Genomic DNA, 23,116 nt, shown 5'->3' with positions numbered 1-23,116 from the left:
GAGTTTTTACTGCCTGCGACCTGTCTATACAGGTTAACCCTCGGATCATGCAGGCTCTTCTCACCTGTTAGGGATTGTATCTGCAACTGCAACAGATAAAACTATCCTCAGGTACCCTCTACTCAAGTTGTCTTATTGTCTCGGATAAATTAATCTTAACTATGTATTATTATATCTATTGTTACCCCCTATGTTTAATTCGATACATTTCGACAGTGTTACCCCTTATGGGTTTTTCTTGACGACAGATAAAAAAAACGACAGTTTTACCCTTTACGTTTCATTTTCCCATGATGACTGATGAAAAACAACAGTGTTACCCCTAATATTTTATTTGACAAAGACAACAGTGTTACCCCTTATATTTTATTTGACAAAGACAACAGTGTTACCCCTTATGTTTTTTTTCATGGCGACCAATAAAAAACAACAGTGTTACCCATTATGTTTTTATTCATGACAACCATTAAAAAAAAAGCAGTGTTACCCCTATGTTTTATTTGCAATCGGTCCTCCTCATTTTTTTCTCTGAACTCTGAGTGTTACCCCTTATGTTTTTTTTCCGATAAAAAACAACAGTGTTACAGATAAAAACTATATAAACCTTTTTTATGTCAATTGAAAAGGATTTTGTATACGTTCTCCTTGGAACTTGATGTCTCCCCATTAGAGAGAGAGGATTCCTCTCTCTAATTGAATCATATTCCTTTGAGTGCTGTTAAACTTGCACTCCGATGTGTATGTGACCATTTAATTACATGGTGATATTCAGTTGTGGCTGCTATCTCTCTGTTAACAGGCCCCAGCATCAACACACTCCAGCTACAAAGAGGTTCATGTTCTTGTCTTCTTGTGTAGTAGTTGTGTAGCATTCTCTCTCGCACAGGTGTGATGTTACACACAATTTTATCAGTGCAACTGTTTGTCCTGTCAATACTTACATTCCTGTTCATTCCAGTACAGCTAACACTTCAAAGCCTGCTTCGGGCCATTCCAACCCATGGTGGAATGGCCGGTTTGTGTATCTAAATGTTTGATGTCTCTGAGTAGACACAGCCTCATTTTTGATTCCTGAGCTTGTGATTATTTACAGAAAAAACTAGAAACCTGTGGTTCGCCCACAGTAAAACCAGATGGAGAAACTACAATAACGTTTGTAGTAATATAATAAAAGCATGATTTACATGACATGCTGAATACAATTTAAGCCAAGCATGGGTGTATCATTAGGATATTATTTTAATTGACTTAGTTTTATGTGGGGGAATTAGTCAAGACACAAAAATATCTACATGATTAAGATGGTTGAATGCTTAAAATTGATTCCCTTAAGGTTCTGTTCCCGCGGTTTACATGGCTGGTGTATGTGTTGAGGAACAGCAGACGACTTAATTCACAATATTGTATGTTTTATTAATAAAAAAGTTAATAATAAAAAGATTTTGTTAATAAAATGCAGATGATGGCAAAACAGATAAGAAAGACTGTCAAATGAATATTGACAATTAATTGAAAAGTATTTTACATTTCTTGTGTTGTTGTAGTGGTTCAACAGTTACACAATTTTCTGATCTGTCCATTTATCATTGAGAAGGAACAAACAAAGAAATGCTGTTAAAGAAAAACAATAAAAATATGTTAAACTCAGACTGATGTCTGCACTGCAGCACTTTATATTGAGAAAAATGTTAAAAAGAAAAATGCAAGATATAATACTGCAGTTCAAATATATATATATGCATAATGTTAAACGTCTAAATCAAACTAGAAAATATTTTCATCACGGTATACCATTAGTTACATTAGAGATAAGAAAATATGTAAGCATAAATAGATTAAGTTGGAAAAATTAAATACACCTTTTCTTCTATAAAAGAGTGTTGTGCATCATCACAGCGAACAATATTTTGTCGAGTTGATTTTCCTCGGTAGACTATACTCATAAAGAGTATAGTTTGGTCAGGGAGAGAGCTAGTATTTTAATGTTTTTGTATTTTGTATGAACAGCAGTTCAAGCAGTTTGCTTGTCCGTGTTCTTGAAATGTGAACAGTAAATGTTGCCTCAGCATAATGGATGGGTAGACTAGCAACACCAAGCGCAAGACAAACTGTACATTTTAAGACATATTGCACTAAGCTTATGCCGCACATGCATTGGCAGAGAATCAATACCGCATTTCAACCTAAAAGCCTACACGGACAGTCGGACAGTAATTAGTAATTACAAATACAATCAGGTAGATCAGTAATTACTACAATCTATTATTAGTGTGGTTCCAAAGCAAGCCACACTTGGGTCACTGTAACAGCTACCACAATAGATGGTCCACATTCCATCACCAAAGGTAGGGAGACAGCATTGCACTATATACACACACATGTATGTACATACCATATTCCCACGCCCAAAGAAACAATGTTCAACTTGTAAATATACAACTTTCCTTTCTAGGATGCTATTGTACAATTGGGATTATTTGAATGTAGCTCAACTTTCAGTATGTTATTCATATTGCTTTATGCAAAAACAACCTCAGGGAAAAAACCCTACAGTGCACCCAATGACCTCGTACTTCTCTCCCATCACTTTGCTCAACCGCATCTTCAGGATCTGGCACTTGGGAAGCACCTCGGTGGAGACGAGTGGTTCTGAAAGGTGGTCCACCTCAGTCCTTTTGGGGACTATGGGTTTGGGGTGGTTCAGCACTACGACCGGTTGGTTCGGTCCCGGACGTATGACCGGCTGGCCCAGTCTCAACGGGGCTGGGTAAAGAAAAGCTTTGTGGCACAGCCCCCGCACGGGAGAGGGAATCCTCGTCTTTGAAAGCTTAGGGATCTTTTTTGTCCAGAAGTCCATCTGCATCCTTTCTAAAGAGACGGTGAGGAATTTTGAGGAGCTGTCCTCCCTCCTGAAGGCAGATTGTGGCAAGTGACCTTGACTGTCTCCAGCAACAGGAGAAATATTAGGTGTGTTGTTGATGCAGGCTTGCTGTTGAGCAGTCAAGGGCTCACGTTGGGTGGTGGGAATTTGATTATTTTGGTTACCGTCTTTCCCTTTAGTGCTGGAGGTTTCTTCCTTGACATAATATGTCTTAGCTTGTGTTTGAGTCTGTTGAGAACAATGTTTTGAAGGTGGACTAGTGACATCACAGGACCCTTCGGTTAGTAATCCTTTTCCGGTACCAGCATTATCCTTTTTGTCCTTTGGCACACAGTGAATAGTTGACTCCACCTCCTCTTTGGGTTCAGTAATTGCCCCTCTTATTTCAGTGCGATCTGCAGACACCTGCACTGACGGGCTCTCCTTCCTCATAACTATTCCACGCAATTCCTTGACCAAGGGTCGTATTGAACTCTGTACCTCGTCCTGCTGTTGACTTAAAGAAAAAACGGATGAGATAACGGGAAAGGCCTCAAAACGCCTATTACAACCTGGCCCCGATGCTGACCAAATGGAGGACTTATGGGGAGATAAATTATCCTCCATCTTGGTTTTTTTGGTGGACTCAGGATCAAGCAGAATGCTTCCAGGTCTCTTCAGCATGGTCATCAGTATAGTCGAATCCACGGCCACATTTTCCCTTTTGCACTCCGAGAAGATTTGCGTGGTTGTGCTGGCTAGGGCAGTAGTGGAAACGCTCGAGGAAATGGAAGGAGACGTTGTGCTTCGTCTTGTTTGGTCATTCCGCTTCAGTGGTTCTTGCTTTATCTCGGGAGTAGCTGTTGTCTTGTTACCGGGATCGTTGGGCTCCTCTTTCACAGCCACCTGTAACTCAGGGGGGAATGCGGTACATTCCACAACTGTGTTGTTTTCCCGGTGTGTCGGTTTACAGGACGACAGTGTTCCCTTGCTCGCCGGAATGGCAGCGCTGCTGATCTCCTTGGCCACCCTGCCAGTGATGACCGGTGTAGGGTATTCTGTGCGAGGTTTCAGTGTGACTGTCTGTGTTATGGGTGCATCCACGTCCTGCCTTGTTGGATAAACAGTGATTCTGGGCACCTTGGTCGGTAAAGCGTAGGGGATATCCACATTGCGGATCAGCGACTCTTTCAGTGTTCTTTTTGTGCCAGACATGCCTCTCTGGAATGTGTTCAGGGCGGTTTGGGCTGCAATAGTCTGATAGGTGGCCGGTCGTTCTACATGAACGTCCTTTGCCGTGTATATTCTACGGTTAACGCTGCTTTTCTCCGCATTACCCAACTTTAGGAGGTGTTGATGGTTCACAGCGGATGACAAGGGGTTCACTGATGCGGAATGTGGTAACACTGTGTCGTCCAGCACAGATTTATTTTCTTGTTGAGACACAAGTCTCAGCTTCAATTCCTTTGTACCGTTGACGGTCTTCACCTCAATCAGCTCCACCACGCAGCCGGCAGGGATGGAGACTTCTTCTGGAAGTGGGACCGTTAGAGCCATATTATGCTGAACAAAGTTTTTCCCTGGGGACATTAGCTCTGAGCTCAGTTTGGGGGCGTGGATAACGTTCAAGTCTACCCTTTTGCTGTGCTGTCTGCCTTTGATGCCGTGGTCATTTCTCGCAACAGGGACTGGTATTCTAACCTTTACAGTGGGCACGCTAGTTCTATGAACTCCAGGCGCAAACGCAGTCGAGAGAGAAAGTGTCTCTGGTAAGGTCGTCTGAGCATGGTTTAACTCTGGGCCAGCATCTTTACTGTGCCAGCGCTGAATATGTTTCAATAGGTGCGCCCTCCTCATATACCCATGTCCACAGAACTGGCATCTGAACGGGAACTTGTGCTGTAGCAAATGAATCTCCAGCTCCTTCTTACTGTAGGAGACGTGATTGCAGTAAAAGCAGTAAAAGGGAGTACCATGCTCCCGCATGTGATTCTCAAAATCTTCAGTCTGTGTAGAGGCAAATCCGCATTTCTCACAATACAAAACTTTAGGTGAAGTCAAGAGACCATTCAAATCTAATGAGTCCTGCCGATGCAAAAGAGATTCCGGCCCTTTCGGATACTTGACGTGATTCATGATAAGCTGTTTATGTTCAGTCTGCAGGTTGCTCCATAACAGAGGGTTCATTAATTACAATGCAAAACATCCATCTCCATATACAGGCAGATATTCCAGGGTGGTGTTGCTGGTCCCGTCCGATCCCTGTGAACATACACCAATAACACAGTTTTAATATCCATAATATGTTTAAAATACAGGTATCGAGACGACACAACATTGCAGGAAAAAAAATGGGGTTGTTGAAGCCCCTCCCCTCTCACCACAAACGAGAATCAAAGATTTTGTTTCGATGTGATTTACACGTCTTACAATTAACCAACGTACGGGATTGAATCCGATAACAATAAGCGTTAGAATACCGTGTTATTAACTCTATATCATGGATACTCTAGGAAACATCCACACACCTAGAATAGCACCACAAAGAGGAAGGCCCTTGCTACGACCGAGTGTTATGAATATAAAAACCGACATAACGTTATCTCTAATGTGTTACGTTATATGTTAACACCAACCTGAAATCCAGTGTGCGAAACACCGGGAGCTTCATCGATATAAATCCATCTTTTATAAACCTCCAAAAATCCTCAGATTAGAACCAAATGTATTCAGGATAGAGCTCTACTGCTGACTGTTCACGGTGTGTGACAATTTGCGTAAAGTGTAGCCATTCTCAGAAGTGTTTCGTTGGAGAAAACGTAAGTAAACCTCGTAAATTACGCCACCAGCGTAACGCTCTCCCCTGGCCAAACTCCCGTTAACAACCCTCGTCCCGTTATACTAACACAGAAATAATAAGGTACATACGGCCATTTTTTTTAATACATGTATCTATTTGATTATATTTGGTCGACGAAGGGCAGGGTATGTATTAGTTTAGGAATTGATGTTTGAATTTCCGTCAACAGTGCAGTAATGGCATTTTCCTTGCTTTGACACAGGAAGTAGTCAGAGCTTCTGCCGAACGCCACACACCGTGGACTTGGTGTGTGAGAACACGCGCCGTAATGAACACGTAATTTGCAGCATATGTAACTGAAATGTAAAGAAAATATAATTATGATGTTTATTAGACTAAACAGACGACTCTCTGGCATAGTTTCACTGTCTCTGGCGTTACAAAGGTGAGCCGGTTTTCCAACTTTGGGCAATGCAACACAATCCTGCATTGATTGCACCTTGCATTAATGCTCAATATGATGTGCGCTGTAGGATGCATGTTTGCATACTAACGCCTGCAGAATCAGATACAGTATGACCTTGAGTGTGTCTTATACTTCTTACCAGATTTGAGTTCTACATGTGACTACATTTCCATAGCGGTCACTGCAATATACAATGCATTCCCTCCATGATGCAAATCGGGTTTGCTTAAGATTTTATTGTGAGATATCCTCATACTGTAGCCCGTGTAAGGTTCGCCATGACTTTTGGCAAACGTGATTCAAGGATTTGCACACGTGTGTTGTTTTTCATAATGACACAACACTGGCTTTCATTTGACCCTCCCACCCGTTTGTATAAACAATGCGCGCTGGCTTCCTGGTTAAAACGAACTCAAGATTGCCAGAACGCAAGACCGTTCCTTAATCCACTGAAAGTTTCGTTGATCTGTACGAAGACATACAGTTAACTCGCGAAGAATGGCTTCGGATTCGGTGACCCGGTTCGACTTGATCGTGATCGGCGGTGGTTCTGGGGGTCTGGCAGGCGCACGGAGAGCCGCCGAACTAGGAGCGTCCACCGCGGTGATAGAGAGCCACAAACTCGGAGGTACCTGCGTGAGTAACAACAGTTATCAAGGATAAGTTGTCATTGCACTGTCTCGGTTGTTTTAGCTGCTGCATTCCTGCCTCATACCCAAACGCCGGCACCCAGTAAGGTGTGTTTCTGTTTAAACAATCTGGCAAGGAACCAGGGCAAATGTATGTTTTGTATGGAGCGTGATCTGTGCGGATTGCTTTAAAAAAGAAGAAGTTAATAACAATTTGACAACAAATACTGAGACAACAAAGAACCTTTTATGAAACTATCATTTTCTTTCTTTGATCAGGATTGTTGTATTTTGATCCCAATGGTATTTGTTTCCCCTCTCAAGGTCAATGTTGGCTGTGTCCCAAAAAAGGTAATGTATTTAATCAATCCCTATTCAGTGTTTTCATGAAAACTTTGTCCTGGTATTGACCTCAAGAGAGGGGGCGGGGTGTATGTGAAGGCCTACCTTAATACATGTACTACATAACGGCTCTTGTTGACAGTGCGATCAGTTTTAAAGGATTACTTTACAACACTTAACTATTTGAACTAGTTAAGAATTTAGCAGAAGCTTTTATCCAAAGCGACATGGGATTGAGAAGTATGGTATTCAGGAGAAGGAAGGGCTTATGCCTACAAACTGGTGTTACGGCGGCAAGTGCTTGCTGATGGTTTTGCCTCGCTTAACATGATCTCGTTCCACAGGTTATGTGGAACGCCGCCGTGCACGCAGAGTACCTCCACGATCACTCCGATTACGGGTTTGAAGTCGGACATTTAAATTTCAACTGGGGGTAAGTTTAACCTCGAGCCGTCACATTTGTACTGGCTGTTGGACAGCTGATTTGCATGCAGTTGTTGCTTTTCACTCTCCCACTGGCCTCTAGTGGCTTGTTTGGAGTACAGAGTTCCCTATCTCATCAGGCAGTTGATCCGGGGTGTGTTGTTCTTTGCCATGTCATGGTTGATCGGGAGAATAGGTGCGGTGCTGTGGCGTAACTGAGGGAAACACTGGTGAATTATTCAACAAGGAAGCAACTTTCTCTATGAGAAGAAGGAAGTACAGGTTTTAAGCAGCAAATGGTGACAAACATTTTCTTTCACAGGATGGATGCAGAAAACTCCTAGTGATGACTGAGTGAGGACACTTCAATATGTAGGGTGTCCCTGTAAGACGCAATAAAATTACCATAATAAAGATACAAATATATTTGTTGTTCTCTTTACAGAACCCTCAAGACCAAAAGGGATGCTTATATCAGTCGGCTGAACGACATTTACCGCAATAACCTTGATAAGGTTGGTTCAATCACATGCGCCTAAATCGCAATAACCACATGATGGGTGATGTCATAAACGTCTTGGCTAGCACTGCGAGACATAATAGAATATACTGTGCAACTCCCCATGTAAGTAACATTTGATCACAAAGTAACGATTTATCACCACCTGTCTCTTGAAGGCTGAAATAGAGACGATTGAAGGCCATGCCAGCTTCACAGATGATGCTTTGCCTACCGTCGAGGTGAACGGAAAAAAGTACACAGCGTCACACATCCTTATCGCCACCGGAGGGCGCCCTACCGAACTGAGCGACGATCAAATTCCAGGTAATGAAGTTGTGCTTGCAGTAGTTGATCGTGGTGTGAATGTGGAAAATGTCGGATAATAACATAATCAAGAGTAGATGGAGTGACTTTAAAGTAGCTGAGATGGTTTTTGTTATTTTTATATAACAGGTGCAAGTCTGGGCATCACAAGCGATGGCTTTTTTCAGTTAGAGACGCTGCCAAGGTAAGTCTACATGTGTGACGCAAAAGTCTTTCACGTGATTTTGTTCCCTGGTTCTATCAAATGTTTCCCCAATAGACGCAGTGTGGTTGTTGGCGCAGGATACATTGCTGTCGAGATGGCAGGGATTTTATCCGCCCTGGGATCTAAAACCTCCCTCATAATTAGACAGACTGGGGTAAGAAACATGTTATTAACCTATCTAATGTGTACATCTTGGACACTCTTCAGCTAGGTTGTGTACGAGACTCTAATGTGTGCGTTGCTGTGCTCACATTGCTGCTGGTAAGTTTGCCCTTAGCCTTGTCCATCAAAAAGGTGGTGAGGTATGTCACATTGGATGGAAAATTTAGGCTGGATGCATAATTTGTGACAACTTTTTTTATTCTGAGGGCTGAAATGTTTAAATTATTTATTTATTTGAATAATATTTATATTTATTTTACTCAAATCGCACATCATTTCTCTCCTCATTCTACGTCTGTGCACACAGGTGTTAAGGACCTTTGACAGCTTGATAAGTGCAAATTGCACGAAAGAAATAGAAAACTCTGGAATAGACTTGTGGAAGAACACGCAGGTCAAGTCGGTGAGGAGATCGGCCGGCGGCCTCGAAGTCACGCTCACCACCAAGGACCCTGAGAAGAAGAGCGGGGGTGAGGAGATCAGCACCATTGAAGAGGTCGACTGCCTCTTATGGGCCATCGGCAGGGAACCCAACACGACTGGCCTCCACACTAGCCAGATGGTAACCAGTCTGTTTCCCCGCAATGCCTGTACTTTATAATTGATGAAAACCGACCAATTTAAACTACCGCTACTTGTATGTGAATTGTGCACTTTATGCAAAACCGACGATCTCCTTTCGGCAATGGACTAGAAAAGCATAATAAGATAGTAGTACTTGTGTAAATTGTTAGATCGTATTTACAATACAAATGAGGACAGATAATTACCGGTAGAAGTAATTCAAATGATCTTAGTCGATATTGCATGATAGGCATTTCAGAAATCTTTTTATACTTATGAAAATACAAGGAATTTTCTTGTTGAAACCTTGTCTAAACCATGTGAAAGATTGAAAATGTATAACTCAGTAGATATCAAATTATAGGCCAAAGGTGTTAAGCCTGAAAGCTAAACTGTTAAAATGACCTACTTTGGAATTGGCATATGCCAGAGATTTACTTGGATCAAGATTAATACAATTAAAAAAAATCCATCAAGGATTTAATGTGATTTATTGATGCAGAACATAATGCACTTAGTATGCCCCCCCCCCCTTTTTTTTCCTTTATGATTTTTTACACTTTGATTATGCTGCTTCTTCACCTCCTACAGAGAGAATCAGTATTTTGGCTAATTCGGTGACGTGTGTCTGTTAAAAATTTACAGGGAATTGAGACGGACAAGATGGGCCATATTGTGGTGGATGAGTTCCAGAACACCAGCCGCCCTGGGATCTACGCCCTGGGAGACGTCTGTGGCAAGGCCCTGCTGACACCCGGTAAGATCCGGATTTTACAAAACAAATTGAAGCAAGCCTTCTTTGTCTTAGGGAAATCTGCCTTTTTTTGTTTATTATCTGATCATATCAAATTCTTTGGATACGGATCGAGTTCAGTGATTTCAAAATCTGTTGGGTCGGCCACTGGCTAATGTGTGTTCAGTGGTCTTCATGTGGGCGTGTGCTTTGATTTGGTTGGTTGGTTGATGTTCTGACGTCATCTGACTTTTTTTTTTTTGTATGGACAGTGGCCATCGCTGCCGGCAGGAAGCTGGCTCACAGACTGTTTGACGGCAAAGCTGACTCCAAGGTTGATTACTCTACCATTCCCACCGTCGTGTTCGCCCATCCGCCGATAGGGACCGTGGGCCTGACCGAGGGTGAGCCGCCTGTTTTTGGTTTGCAGCTGATGTGGAATGTAATGTTAGTTAGCGGGCTTTAAATCAGTGTATAATCCCATGAAACAAAAAATCTATGAGTTTCCTTTGTGTAAGGATGTGCCCTTTATATCTAAACAGGGATGGGTTCTCTTCCATAGAGCCCACTATGTTGCACCGGCATGTTCATACAGTGGCCCAGTAGGGACAAACAGTCCAGAGAGTTTTAGGAAATAATTAATTTGGCTTACAGTTCTAGGAAGGTGCGGGGTGGGGGGCATGTAATCACCATGGCTATGAAATTGTAGTACCGTTGAAACCTTATAATAAGCAATGTTATACATAAAATGTACCTTGGCATTATACTATGTGTCCCAGAAGCATACCCCTGTGGCGTGGACAGCAAAATCAACCTCTGGCCACGACAGAGCTCCACGCATTCGCACACACCGCGGTGTATATATTATGTATGCATACTACATGTGTCCGGGAAGCTCCAGCCTCTTTGGACGTGCCTAATATGGTCAATGAAGATGAGTTTAAGCTCCGTCCATTCACAATAATATTCTACGTGTTTAGAGGATTAGTTTATAATCTTGCTTCACACACTTTTTAACCAGAGTCTAAAATAGTGACTGGGTTTGACGTGGTTATGAAGTGGGTGTGTATTCTTTGTTACATCCATGTTATGGAGACGTTTTTAACTCGCTTCCCTGTTCTATAAATAGGAAATGACTCTTTCAGAGAAAGCTAGTATCGGAAAAATCCAAACCTTTGCGGTTCAACCGCACACACACAGTCGTGTGATCAAAATTAAGATTTTTTTTACGTATCAGAGTGTAAATAAACACTGGCTTGTAGCGTTGACTGCTATCGAGATGAATGAAGGTTACATATGGGGCCTATGAAAAAGAGTCCTGATTCTGATGGATTAAACAGATTTATTTGCAGTCTAGAGCAGTCAGGAATCGACCTCGGCGCCATGTAAGTGTCGTTTTGTAACAAAATTGTAGACTAAATAACACCATTCATAAATCTATTAAGGAACCACATTACCTGACACTTCGCTACTCTATGCTGTCATAAATGATGACATCATTTTGGAAGGTCCTATTGGCACCTTACACAACACAGGCCACCATTGTGATGTGAAGGGTCAGGTAGGGGCAGTCTCCATAGCAGTTGGCGACAACAAACATTCATTTTGGGGACATCTAAAAGGTCAATGCCACCTGCTACTCAGTTATACTGACTGGTCCTTGAGCAAATGCGCTTTGTATATAGTATAGCGGAACGGGCAATATATCAAGCATCTCTATATTTGCAATAAGTTATGATGTGTTACTTATATTAGATGTGTTGAGATTTACAAGTGTCTCCCAAATGACCTTTGTGTCTGTGTGTGTTTGTTTCACAGAGGAGGCGGTCACAAGCCGAGGGAAGGACAACGTGAAGACTTACACAACGTCCTTCACGCCGATGTACCACTCCATGACCAGCAGAAAGTCCCAGTGCGTCATGAAGCTGGTGTGTGTGGGGCCGGAGGAAAAGGTAAGCGGCGCAAGAGTTTGTGTTTGTTTATGTGACATCGTTTCCTGGCTTACACCAATAGCATTCCTGTTTTTCTTTGTGAGTCATTGGCTATTGGTCTGTGGTCATTGTCACTAAAGCTTATGGAATTATATTTTTGTGCTTATTTCAAACTTGAACCCATATTTTCAAGGCCGTGCTGGCACCACTTCTATGGGGGTAAAATGCATGATGATAGACAGGCGAATTTGAACCCCGGTCGCTGGCGCTCGGGTCTTATACTTATCCACTACGCTACAGCCGCTACCTCTCAGCGGTTGAAAACATGCGATACATTTCTTACATCGGGTGTATTTAAAGTGAATTCCCTAAATGATAGAATAAGGCAGGATGGACGTTGCTTATGCATTTTTAAATCATCATCATTCTATCTGGATTAATGGCGAACAATTCTGCATTTGGCATATGCCAAATTCTGCATTTGGCATAGTTATTTTATAGACAATATGCAGAATCTTTTCACTTATACGCATATAGACTGCTTGATCTATCGTAAAGGTGAGAAAAATGACGCAAAAAAACGCCCCTTTCAAGTGAACGCGCACTGAACCTAAAGCGGAAAACCTGGTTCAACTAATTGAATCTAAAGTGAGCTTCGTGGTACCATTTAACTCTGATTGCGAGTTGCGGCTCTGTCGAGCCAGGTTTTCCCAAGAAAGCCTGGGTATGTTCAGCGAGGTTCGTGGTATACCCCCCTGCTGTCATTTTCTTCAGCACAAGAGGCGTGATCAATGGGCCTAGTTCAAATGACTCTGTACGCAATTGGCTGCTCGCCGTCGCTTCCCTGTCGTCCTTTTGTTAAACCAGCCAATAGCACGCCAGGGGGAAAAGCCAGCTTGGTGATTGGCTCCCGCAAAACCGAATCAGAAGCAGAAAGAAATGTATTGCTCTTCTCCCGACCCTTCCGCATGGCGAACTCAAATCGCCGGCAGAATGGGCAGGGATACCCAGTCTACATTAGCCCAGCACCTTACGATAGCGCTCATATTAAATGCCATTGGTCAGTTTCATTGTTTTGCTTTATTTCTGATGTGGGGCAACCTTGGGGTACGTTTTTAGATTGCGTCACCAATCACAGGCAATAGGCTTGCACTAAGGCTTTGTTTTAGCTTGGAATGGCTCCGCAAATAGTAGTAAGTATTTTGAAAAGATTAATGTAAAACTGATATTGACTAGAGCACTAACTTGCAACTGACCTGAATTGATTGTCACTGGACCAGTGTATTGCTGTTCTAAACTTCGACCAAGGGAGAACATCATGCCTGTTTCTGCATCTATTAAAGAGCCAGTTTAATATATGGCTCTTTTAATGTATATGTATTCTAGGAATCAGACAATTCTCAGTGAGTGCAGCTCACTGAGAATGCACGTGTGGTTCTGCTGCGTTCGCCAGGTGGTGGGGCTGCACATGCAGGGCCTGGGCTGTGACGAGATGCTGCAGGGCTTCGCTGTGGCCGTGAAGATGGGCGCCACCAAGGCCGACTTCGACAGGACAATCGCAATCCACCCCACCTCCTCGGAGGAGTTCGTCACCATGCGTTAATGGCAAAATAATTGAGCTCCCACGGCGTGGGGAGAACTCACTACACCACTCTTCTACACCCACGTAAGGCAAAGTCCTGATGGCATATAACCAAGGCAAATGATTTGACTTTACAATGCAAATCACAGACTTTCTTTCGTCCCTAATGCCTAATTTGTTTGATTATAATTACTATAGTTACAGCAAGCTTCCATGGTACTGTGGGTTTTATAAGCGGTGAAAATTGATTTTTAAAATACTTGTGACTTATGCTAGTGAATGACTGTTTAAATGAAGTGATAGCTCTATATGTGGCTATAAAGTCGTTGCAATTATCCTTTAGTGTGCATGTGTACAATTTGTGAGTCATTTGTTAAATTAACACTGCTTCCACTCACTGCTACAGTGGGTCACAATGTTTTTTCTGTACTGTTTACAAACATAAATAAAAGCTTGTTATTTTCTTTCTTAAATCTTGTTGGTTGGTTTATTGGTTGGGGGGTGTGGTCATTTTTAAGTAGGGCTGGGTAAAAAAATCGATGTAATCGATTTTGGATCAATTTCATTTCAATTTTGCAATATTGACTCAATGAGTCAATGATTTTTATATTTTTTTAAAAAAAATATTTGTACCATATAAGGCAACTATAAATCATATTAAGCAATGCTTCCTCGTAATGGATTATGGTAATTTCAACATTATGGTTATTTATAAATAGCTATAGTGGTTATAATATCCCCTATCAATGAGCCCTGATGACCTTATCTTTGAGTTTTAATGTTTCCAATATGACTAAGTGATCTAGCATAGAGTTTTGAAATGTGTCATCTTTAGCATGCAAAGGAATTTGCCTGATGATCACATGGCATGGCATGCAGATATGTGCATTTGGTGAGAGTTACCTTGTCTACTAAATGAAGGCTTGTATGTTGAATGAGTGAGTAAATCCTAACAAAGAGGGTCGAAGGTTTCTTCTGGGAAACCTGCGTGTGTTCCGTTTTGTCCCCAGAGGCGTGAGGGGTAGGTATTGCCTCTAGAAGCGGAAGGATAGGGGGTCTCCTCGATTAGTGACACATAGTGTTGGAGGGCAGAAAGTCACACACACCCAGCTTCCGTGTTTGTCTAACAACCTCAAAACTATTTCAGTGCAGTTCGCACATCCCCCCCTTTGAGTTCCAGATGCGCACACAGACACACTTGATTGAGTCTCTTGAGTTCTTGTAAATCATCGCCCCTGAAACTGTAACGCCCCCCTGACTTTCCACTACTTATTTAAGACGTTTTAAATGACCTAACACATTTTTTATAAATTAATATGTGTATCATCCTCAAGCATTTATGATCCCTTGATCTATTTATTGGTAGAAATGAAAAAAATAAAATGATATACATTTATACTATAATGTACTCCTCTTCTTGCACTTACTGAGGGCAATACGTAGGACCACATTTTGTTTGTGGCTGAACATCCTGGAGATTTTGTTTTCGGCGCCGGGGTAGCATGATGAACACAAAGGGAGAGGACCCAAACATCAGAGGGTCTGGGAAAGTACTGAGACGGCCTGGAAAAGTACTGAACTGAACTAACTCAGAGGAAAGTAGGGTTTGGATTTGATCAAGGAATGAAAACCAATGTTCCACAAACTGGTACGTTATAAAAAGCCAACAACTTGAAAACCTGCAGCTGAAGGAAGGGCCGGGCCAGACTGTGAAAGTAGACCCCCCAACATGGGGATGGATTCAGGACGGGGAGGGTGGAAGGATATATCATGGGGGCATATGGCCTGGGAAATCGGAATACTAGATGCCCAACTGTGACGCCTAGGGGAGGGACGAGGGGAGGGACGAGCACAGGGGGCGGTCAGCCCGGGGGGCTAGACAGGTACGGAGCAGCAAGCCTCAGGTCAACTTCCCCGGGGACGAGTCAGATGACCTTTGTTCTAAAGCCCCCACGCGCGGCCGCCGACCCATGTATTCTCTCCCCCTACGTCGAACCCCACACCAGAATCCTGGTTGTCATCTTTGACTCGAATTTCTGCTTTGACAAGCAAATTGCCGCTGAATTCGGGCAGTTTTTTACCAGCTCAGTCTTTGCTGAGATGAAATTCCATTTATCATTTCCCAATCTGGAAAAAGTAATACACGCCTTCATTACATCACGGCTGGATTACTGCCACTCCCTTTACCTAGGACTCCCTCAATCACTCCTCTCTCGCCTTCAGCTGGTCCAGTGCATCCCTCCACTGGTTGCCCATCCAGCACAGAATTAATTTTAAAACCCTAATTATGTTTTTTAAACTCCGCCACTCAGCTCCCAGGTCCCATAGATCATGTAGCATGGGACTCATGCACGTTCCACGCACTACATTAAAACAGAGGGGCGACAGGGCTTTTGCTGTGGCTGCCCCCCGCACTAGATTAAAACAGAGGGGCGACAGGGCTTTTGCTGTGGCTGCCCCCCGCCTTTGGAACGAGCTGCCGCCTTCAATTAGAGACTCTCCTTCCGTCACCATTTTTATATCTAGGCTCAAAACCCTGGCCTTTCCTCCCCTTTTGTGATATGTTGTTTATTTTTATGTTTTTAATGTACTGTATGTGGTATGTGTTCTTTTATATGCCTTTTTGCACCATGTACGGTACTTTGTCCAGTGAAAACTTTTTAAATTGCCTTGTAAATACATTTTACTGGCTACTTACGTACTGATGGATGTTGCAGTCGATAGACAGAAACTCTGTTTTAATTCACACCTACCTCTTTTCTTCACACCTCTCAGCGGAGATGCCGAGAAGTCACCCACAAATAAGTTGACAAATGATTAGGTCTGACTTTGCAGAAAAGCAGAAGCAGCCCTTTGGCATGCACACCCTTCGGGACATCGGACTTGTTTGACCCCAAATCAGAATCAATCGAGTGACAGGAAAGCGTCAACATCCACTTCCTTCCAACTCCAGGATCAACCTCAGGGGATCCGCTCGAAGACTTGTGCATTCACCTATGCTTCATCCATCTTATCTCAATGAAAAGACAAGCACAGGAAATTGACAAATTTACTCCAAACCACAAAAAGCTGATCATTATACATAGTGTTTTGAGTGGAATTGATGGCTTAATGTTGCGTCCCTCCGTTCACCATTGGTGTTTAATTAACACCTTATTTCCACTACAGGAACAAACTGATTATTAAACGGAAAAATAGGTAGCCGATTCCACTGTGACGACAGGAACCAGTGCTCCATGTCCTCATCACTTGCGGTGTACCTTATTCAAAGTTCTTATCAATCGACTGATGACAACTGAGAAAGACTGGAGGTAATTGACAACTCCATTGTGGAAAATAACTAAGGTAACCACATCCACCTCCCCCCCTCGCACACACACAAACATTTCGATGACTAAATTTTAAAGATGACAAATACAAACCACAGAGACTCAAACCAAATGCAAACACTAATATATCCAAATGTCCATAATAGGCTTGAACGTGGCGGTAACACTGGTAAGTCTCGTGTCCCAGATGTCTCATTCCCTATTAAAAGCAGACAATGATATGACCTGTCATATCAATGACAACTTTTAAGCATCTTGCAGCATATCGCGGCCATTATCATTTGCTTCAGTTTCACATAGAAGCAAAATACTGACGTGAATAACAAAGTGATAAAGGAGGAAGTAAAAACGTATTTCTAATTTGCAGCTAAGGTTCGCTAAAAATGGTAAAAAAAGTGGCGTCACCAAAATCGCACGAAGCAGAAATATAGCAGTGATGCTACCCCACCGACGGACATTCAATTAGTCTAAATTTCCAATGATTAACTCACTCTTTCAAGGCCAGTCGAGCCAAATTATTCGCATACCTCACAACAATATCTGTACAATGTTTTATGAGTTGGTTTTTTGGTTCTAGCAGTGTTTGGGCACGCAATTAGTCAAGTGAAATACACATACTCAGACTAACCTTAAAATGGGTTCAGCCAATTTATATACAGTATGCAGGTTTGTAGCTTTCTACGGCCCGGGACACAAACTCCCAATTTCCCTCTCAGCCTGCAGACACCTCCACCGATGCTTTGTTACTACCACCCTAACATGCCAAAGGTACCGTCTAATATGGAAATGAGAGAAAGACTTTAGAGTTCCTCATTGTTGGCTGTCCGAACATCATGGGAGCAGGATTTAGGCAAAGATATGAAAAGAAGAGATGATCAATGGGATAATATTCTTCTCTGGGTCCACTCTTCATCTGTATGTGCCAAGCATAGCCTAATCCAGTGTAAAATTGTACACCGCGCTCACTGGATAAAAGTCTGATTTTCTAAAATGTCTCCTGACACCGACCCGTTTGTGACAGGCGTCAACAAGGTCCTGCCTCAATAATTAATATGCTTTGGTCTTGCCCTTCTCTTCACAACTACTGGTCCAATATCTTTGATTCCTTATCGGGACTGCTCCCGGTGCTCTTTTCTCCAGCTGCATCAACAGCTCTCTTTGGTGTAATACCGAACACAGCGCGCTGACTTTTTGGCCTCCCTGACCCTAATGGCTAGAAGACTGATATTACTTTGTTGGAAGCCGTCCTCTCAACCGTCCCATGAGGCTTGGATAAGATGTTCCTCACTTTGGTAATCTAGAAAATCTCCAATGCATAGTACGAGGGGCTTCGGTTAGATATCTCAAAATATGGCAGCCCCTACTTGATCATAAACACAAATTGAAACTCCAAGCGGTGCCTCCATAACAGAGAAGCCCTCCATTTTAGTGTAGTAGAAGAGATCAACTATACAGCGGATCAACGGTTCAATTTTTCAAATATTGCAACCCCTATTTGAACACATATAGGAATGTGCAGTTCCAGGTAGTACCTCCGTACCAGAGATGTTCTTCATTCTAAAAAAAATATGAAAGACCCAATACACAGTATGTGTCACTGCGGTTATGTTTTTCAAAACATGGCCGCCCCTCTTTGACCAATTAGAGAACATGGAGTTCCAGGGGTAGCACCAGCTGGCTCTTGGGTTGTATTTATGGTCTGTTTGTGTTATTTTCTTTATTCTTGCTCCTTTGACTACCCAATATTAATCTGTAGCAATAGCAGTACTTATTCTGTATTTGAACATTAAATTTTTTGTTTGCTACGTTTTTTGTTTCAACTATTCTTGCAGAGCCTTCAGCAAGAAGCCTTCAGAACCAAGCCTCCACTGGTTAGGAGCAGAAACATAGCAAGGACGTCTTGGGAATTCCATGATGGCGCACATTTTGAGGGCACGATATCTAAGAATGAATGAACTTGTTCCTCGAGATTCAAATCAGCAGTTCTGAAAAAAAAAAACCAGACTCTCCAGGGAAGCAGTGAAGCAAAAGTAAAAACTAACCAAATTCTATTTCTAGCAAAATTACGGAAACCCCCACAAATGCAAATCTCTCGAAGACATCTTAAAAAAAAAAAAAGCAGAAGACAGATTAACTTCTTGAGTTTCATTGAAACTGACATTGCTTCATTAATGAAACTATGACATCACAAATGGTCATCCACAGTCGAAGTGTGTGTGTGTAGGGGCTGGGGGGGGGGGGGGGGGTAATGAGAGTACATGAAAAATCCCAAAGCCGATCCCAGACAAAATAGGAGATTCATGTCCTTAAAATAATCTGCAGTTGTGAAATGTTTTGGAACAGTTTCTCGATAGAAGTTATACCAACATAATTGGCTAGTAGTTAAGGCGAGTCATAGGATGTCAGTGTGTGAAGCATGTACAGAATCTGATATACTGATTAAAAATGGAGGTCACGACTAATAAGTAGTATTAAGTAGTAGTGTCCTACGTCTGAAACAATTTTGTTCTTTATTTCTTCTTATTTATAATGGAGGAATCTTGATGGCTCATTTATATAACATTCCAAACACGCATATTCAGTGAATATAGGCACGCTACTGTAAATAACATTTTTACCTTCTAATAATGTCTGGCCATCTAAAAGAATGCGCGGGATGTACAAATCTCTTAATGACAAACCAGTGGTTTTTTTTTTCCGATCTGTCTGTGACATCATTAACTTCCTCCTTTCTCATGGTTACAAATAGCGTTTGTAGCATCCACCACTGAATGAACACTCAGGACTGCCGCGAGAAAAGCAGAGAACCAAATATAGAAAAGGAAGCACGCATCAGTATGTTCAAGTTCATGCTTGTCATTGTTGTCCTCATGCAGAGCTGCAGAGGGGATGATCATAGCATAAGAGCGGAGCTCATACCCTACATTTTGGCTCTCCAAACAGAACTCCGAAGGGAACTTGGAAACTGGTCCTTTGTAAGTACAATTTTATACCCATTTACTTTTGACTTCCTATAGACTTATCACTCACACACATATACTGACACAACGGTAAATGTTTTCACTGTCCTTTCTCTCAAACTCCATATCAGGCATGTTGATACCAACAAGACGTTATGTTTGTTGTAACTGCTTGCCTTTTTCCAGTCAATATTATGTACATATTATGCGGCAGTGGCTCAGGAGGTAGAGCGGGTTGGCTGGTAACCTGAAGGTTGTTGGTTCGATCCCCGGCTCCTCCTAGCTGAGTGTCGAGGTGTCCTTGAGCAAGGCACCTAACCCTAACTGCTCCCGACGAGCTGGCTGTCGCCTTGCATGGTTGACTCTGCCGTCGGTGCGTGAATGTGTGCGTGAATGGTGAATGTGAGGCAATATTGTAAAGCGCCATTGGCTTTGGCCAATGGTTAGAAAAGCGCTATATAAATGCAGTCCATTTTACATTTTCAGTTTATTCAAATTAACTGTATATCTAATGTTACTTTATTTTCTTCCAGACCGGAAATATTAGTTTTCCATCAACCAGAAAATTGAGACACGCAGTAAGTTACCTGATTAACATAACTTTTAGGATTTTCTTTCTCATCGGTCCTTATGCATCTTGCATATTGAATTTAAATTGTATTTATTCATAGTGAACAAATACTTTTATTTTTCCCCACAGTGTGACTGTCGGGGTGTATATTCAGAGGCACTGAACACAACTTGGCACCAGTTGAATTCCAACCGCCCAAATATCAAAGATCTGCTCACTATACTAAAGGAAAACACTGAGTCCCTTTCACGACCCCAAACGGTGAGTTCCTTCAGACTTCCAATGACCCCTTCTAGTAGCAATACAACCAGATCACTGCATGGGATTATGTTGAAAACTGAGACTTGTATTAGCTCTTTGAAGCACAACAGACAACAATTCAGCAAAGTATTTTTTCTAACTTATCCTTTTTTTTTTTCTTTTTTTTATATATATAGAACCACACCTGTCCAATGGATGTGAAAGAATTCAACCCAGAAGCATTAACAAGATTAGGCAATTCCCTCAGGAAACTAAATAACGAATGCTAGAGCTCCAATAGTCTTCAAGATTGAACATGGTGCAATTGCCTCCAAAAAGTTCAGACACAAATAACAATATATCGGCTATGTTCTAACACAATATTTTGTATTTAAGACTTCATAGCAGGTCAATTGAAGTAACCTTTTGATAATATATCATTTAAAAGATTATCAGGGCATTTATTTATGAATTTATTTATTTATTTATATGTAATTTAAATGATTATCAGGGAATTTATTTATTGTTTATCTATTTATACATATATTTATTTTGTATTTAAGTGACTTCACAATGTTTTCATTTGTTGGACAGTATTACAATACATGGATGTCATCCACTGAAATGTGAACAATAAAATAAAATGATTTGCAAATACATGATATATATTATTGTCCATACTTTCACGTCAATTAAATGATGTGACAACCTTATACGATAAGATAAGAACTTTATTTCATCCCATGCATGGGAAATTAACTTCTTACAACAGCCCATGGAATCTAAAGTATGCATTAATAAAATAAAAAGTATAAAGTATCCCACAATCCTACATCCATAAGATAATACAAAATAAAATAAATACAATAGTTATAAATAAATCACACAGTGATTACAATGTCATGTCATAAGGGCAAAAATTGCACACGCCCATGAGCTACACAATCAATGAGGCCAAGAGGTGCCTCACTACAGAAAAAAACCTATCCTTGAAAGCACTTTGGAACAACATTTCTACTTCCCAAAGTAAGCAAACGTTAGCCATATGTGTTTGACGTCAAAGTCCCGCAGAACACCTCTTGGTGTCGCCATTTGTGCTATTCCTTTTATTTAAACATAAAGAAACAAGCACATTAAGCTATTTAAATAGCAATTTGGTGTCTAATCTGACCATTGCAAAGTGTAAAAACAGTTCCATTACATTCGACATGGAAATTCCAAAGCCGCACCATCACGTAGGCTATTGCTTAGTTATATCACAGTGATATGTGCGATTTCAGTAAAGATTTAGCAAACTTCTAAGCCGTAGCCATAATTTTGACGGCTTTAAATAACACATAGCCTACGGCAAAGGAATCAATGCCATAGATGACACATTCTATTTAGAGAAGATTGCCACGTAAACAATGAATCGTTTCATTTACATATAAATATTGAATGGGCCTGTAAGACACCTGTGTTTTTTAAACGATCGATGCAAACAAATTGTAAAAGGACAGACGAGTTAAAAACTAAAGCAAGTTACCTATAAGAATTCCCATCATGTTCTAACTTGTGTCCCTATAAATGTTGCACCTCTAGTCCGTCTTCATATGCTCCATGTTTGCATCAGGAGCAGCCTACTGCGGAAAAGGCTAATCGTAGCACATGGTCCGCCTCAGACGCAACAAAAAGGAAGAAAATACGCTCTGACTCCGAGACCTCTGGCGGAACGGTCTAGTTATGTCCCCCTATCAGCTGTCTGCTAAAGCTGTCCAATCAATCGCACGTACACTGATAGGCGGTCATACAGCAGGGAGCACCAGAAAAGATTGGAACCATACTGCCACGTTAAGGTCGGAGGTCTAAACCCCCACGCAATGTCTGCCCTTAGGTCTTACAAGTCTGTAAATGACTCTCCACCTTTATTATTTATAATAATAGTGGATGTCATAATTATATATATATATATATACAGGTGCTGGTCAAATTATTAGAATATCATGAAAAAGTTGATTTATTTCAGTAATTATATTCAGAACGTGAAACTTACATATTATATCAATTCATTACACACAGAGTGATATATTTGAAATGTTTATTTCTTTTAATTTGGATGATTAGTACTGACAATTACTGAAAATCCCAAATTCAGTATCTCAGAAAATTAGAATATTAGTTACGACTAGTACAAAAAATGATTTTTTAGAAATGTGGGCCAACTGAAAAGTATGAACATGGAAAGTTTCAGCATGTATGGCAATCAATACTTAGTTGCAGCTCCTTTTGCCTGAATTGCTGCAGCAATACGGCGTGGCATGGAGTCGACCAGTCTGTTGCACTCCTCAGGTGTTATGAGAGCCCAGGTTGCTTTAATAGTGGCCTTCAGCTCTTCAGCATTGTTGGGTCTGGCATCTCGCATCTTCCGCTTCACAATACCCCATAGGTTTTCTATGGGGTTAAGGTCAGGTGAGTTTGCAGGCCAATCAAGAAGAGGGATACCATGGTCCTTAA

General features: G+C 41.6%; 2 protein-coding genes and 1 long non-coding RNA gene across 5 annotated transcripts; 2 read left to right on the top strand and 1 right to left on the bottom strand.

The window, feature by feature from the left end:
* Nucleotides 1–1,392: 1,392 nt before the first annotated feature.
* znf518b (zinc finger protein 518B) lies at nucleotides 1,393–5,657 on the bottom strand. Its single transcript, XM_030367913.1, has 2 exons — nucleotides 5,497–5,657; nucleotides 1,393–5,122 (listed from the first exon to the last, which is right to left on the bottom strand). The coding sequence occupies exon 2, from the start codon at nucleotides 5,045–5,047 to the stop codon at nucleotides 2,534–2,536; it is 2,514 nt and encodes an 837-aa protein (XP_030223773.1). The 5' UTR covers nucleotides 5,048–5,122; nucleotides 5,497–5,657; the 3' UTR covers nucleotides 1,393–2,533.
* A 261-nt stretch (nucleotides 5,658–5,918) lies between these two features.
* On the top strand, nucleotides 5,919–13,996 carry gsr (glutathione reductase). Of its 3 annotated transcripts, XM_030367914.1 has the most exons (13): nucleotides 5,919–6,105; nucleotides 6,603–6,762; nucleotides 7,080–7,106; nucleotides 7,442–7,530; nucleotides 7,966–8,035; nucleotides 8,199–8,346; nucleotides 8,476–8,530; nucleotides 8,606–8,705; nucleotides 9,021–9,275; nucleotides 9,923–10,034; nucleotides 10,283–10,414; nucleotides 11,829–11,962; nucleotides 13,395–13,996. In XM_030367914.1, exons 1-13 carry the CDS (start codon nucleotides 6,041–6,043, stop codon nucleotides 13,542–13,544), a joined length of 1,497 nt encoding a protein of 498 aa, XP_030223774.1. In that variant the 5' UTR covers nucleotides 5,919–6,040; the 3' UTR covers nucleotides 13,545–13,996. The 3 variants fall into 3 exon arrangements, with proteins under 3 accessions (XP_030223774.1, XP_030223775.1, XP_030223776.1); XM_030367915.1 differs by lacking the exon at nucleotides 5,919–6,105 and having other exon boundaries at nucleotides 6,490–6,762; XM_030367916.1 differs by lacking the exon at nucleotides 5,919–6,105 and having other exon boundaries at nucleotides 6,544–6,754.
* Nucleotides 13,997–19,636: 5,640 nt separating this feature from the next.
* On the top strand, nucleotides 19,637–21,283 carry LOC115552420 (uncharacterized). Its single transcript, XR_003978318.1, has 4 exons — nucleotides 19,637–19,827; nucleotides 20,346–20,390; nucleotides 20,513–20,644; nucleotides 20,821–21,283. It is a non-coding gene; the product is annotated as an uncharacterized LOC115552420 (long non-coding RNA).
* Nucleotides 21,284–23,116: the final 1,833 nt, after the last annotated feature.

Source organism: Gadus morhua, chromosome 10 (assembly GCF_902167405.1).
Source record: "Gadus morhua chromosome 10, gadMor3.0, whole genome shotgun sequence".
Classification (NCBI taxonomy): Eukaryota; Metazoa; Chordata; class Actinopteri; order Gadiformes; family Gadidae; genus Gadus; species Gadus morhua.
This window is presented reverse-complemented; position numbering and strand designations above follow the sequence as displayed.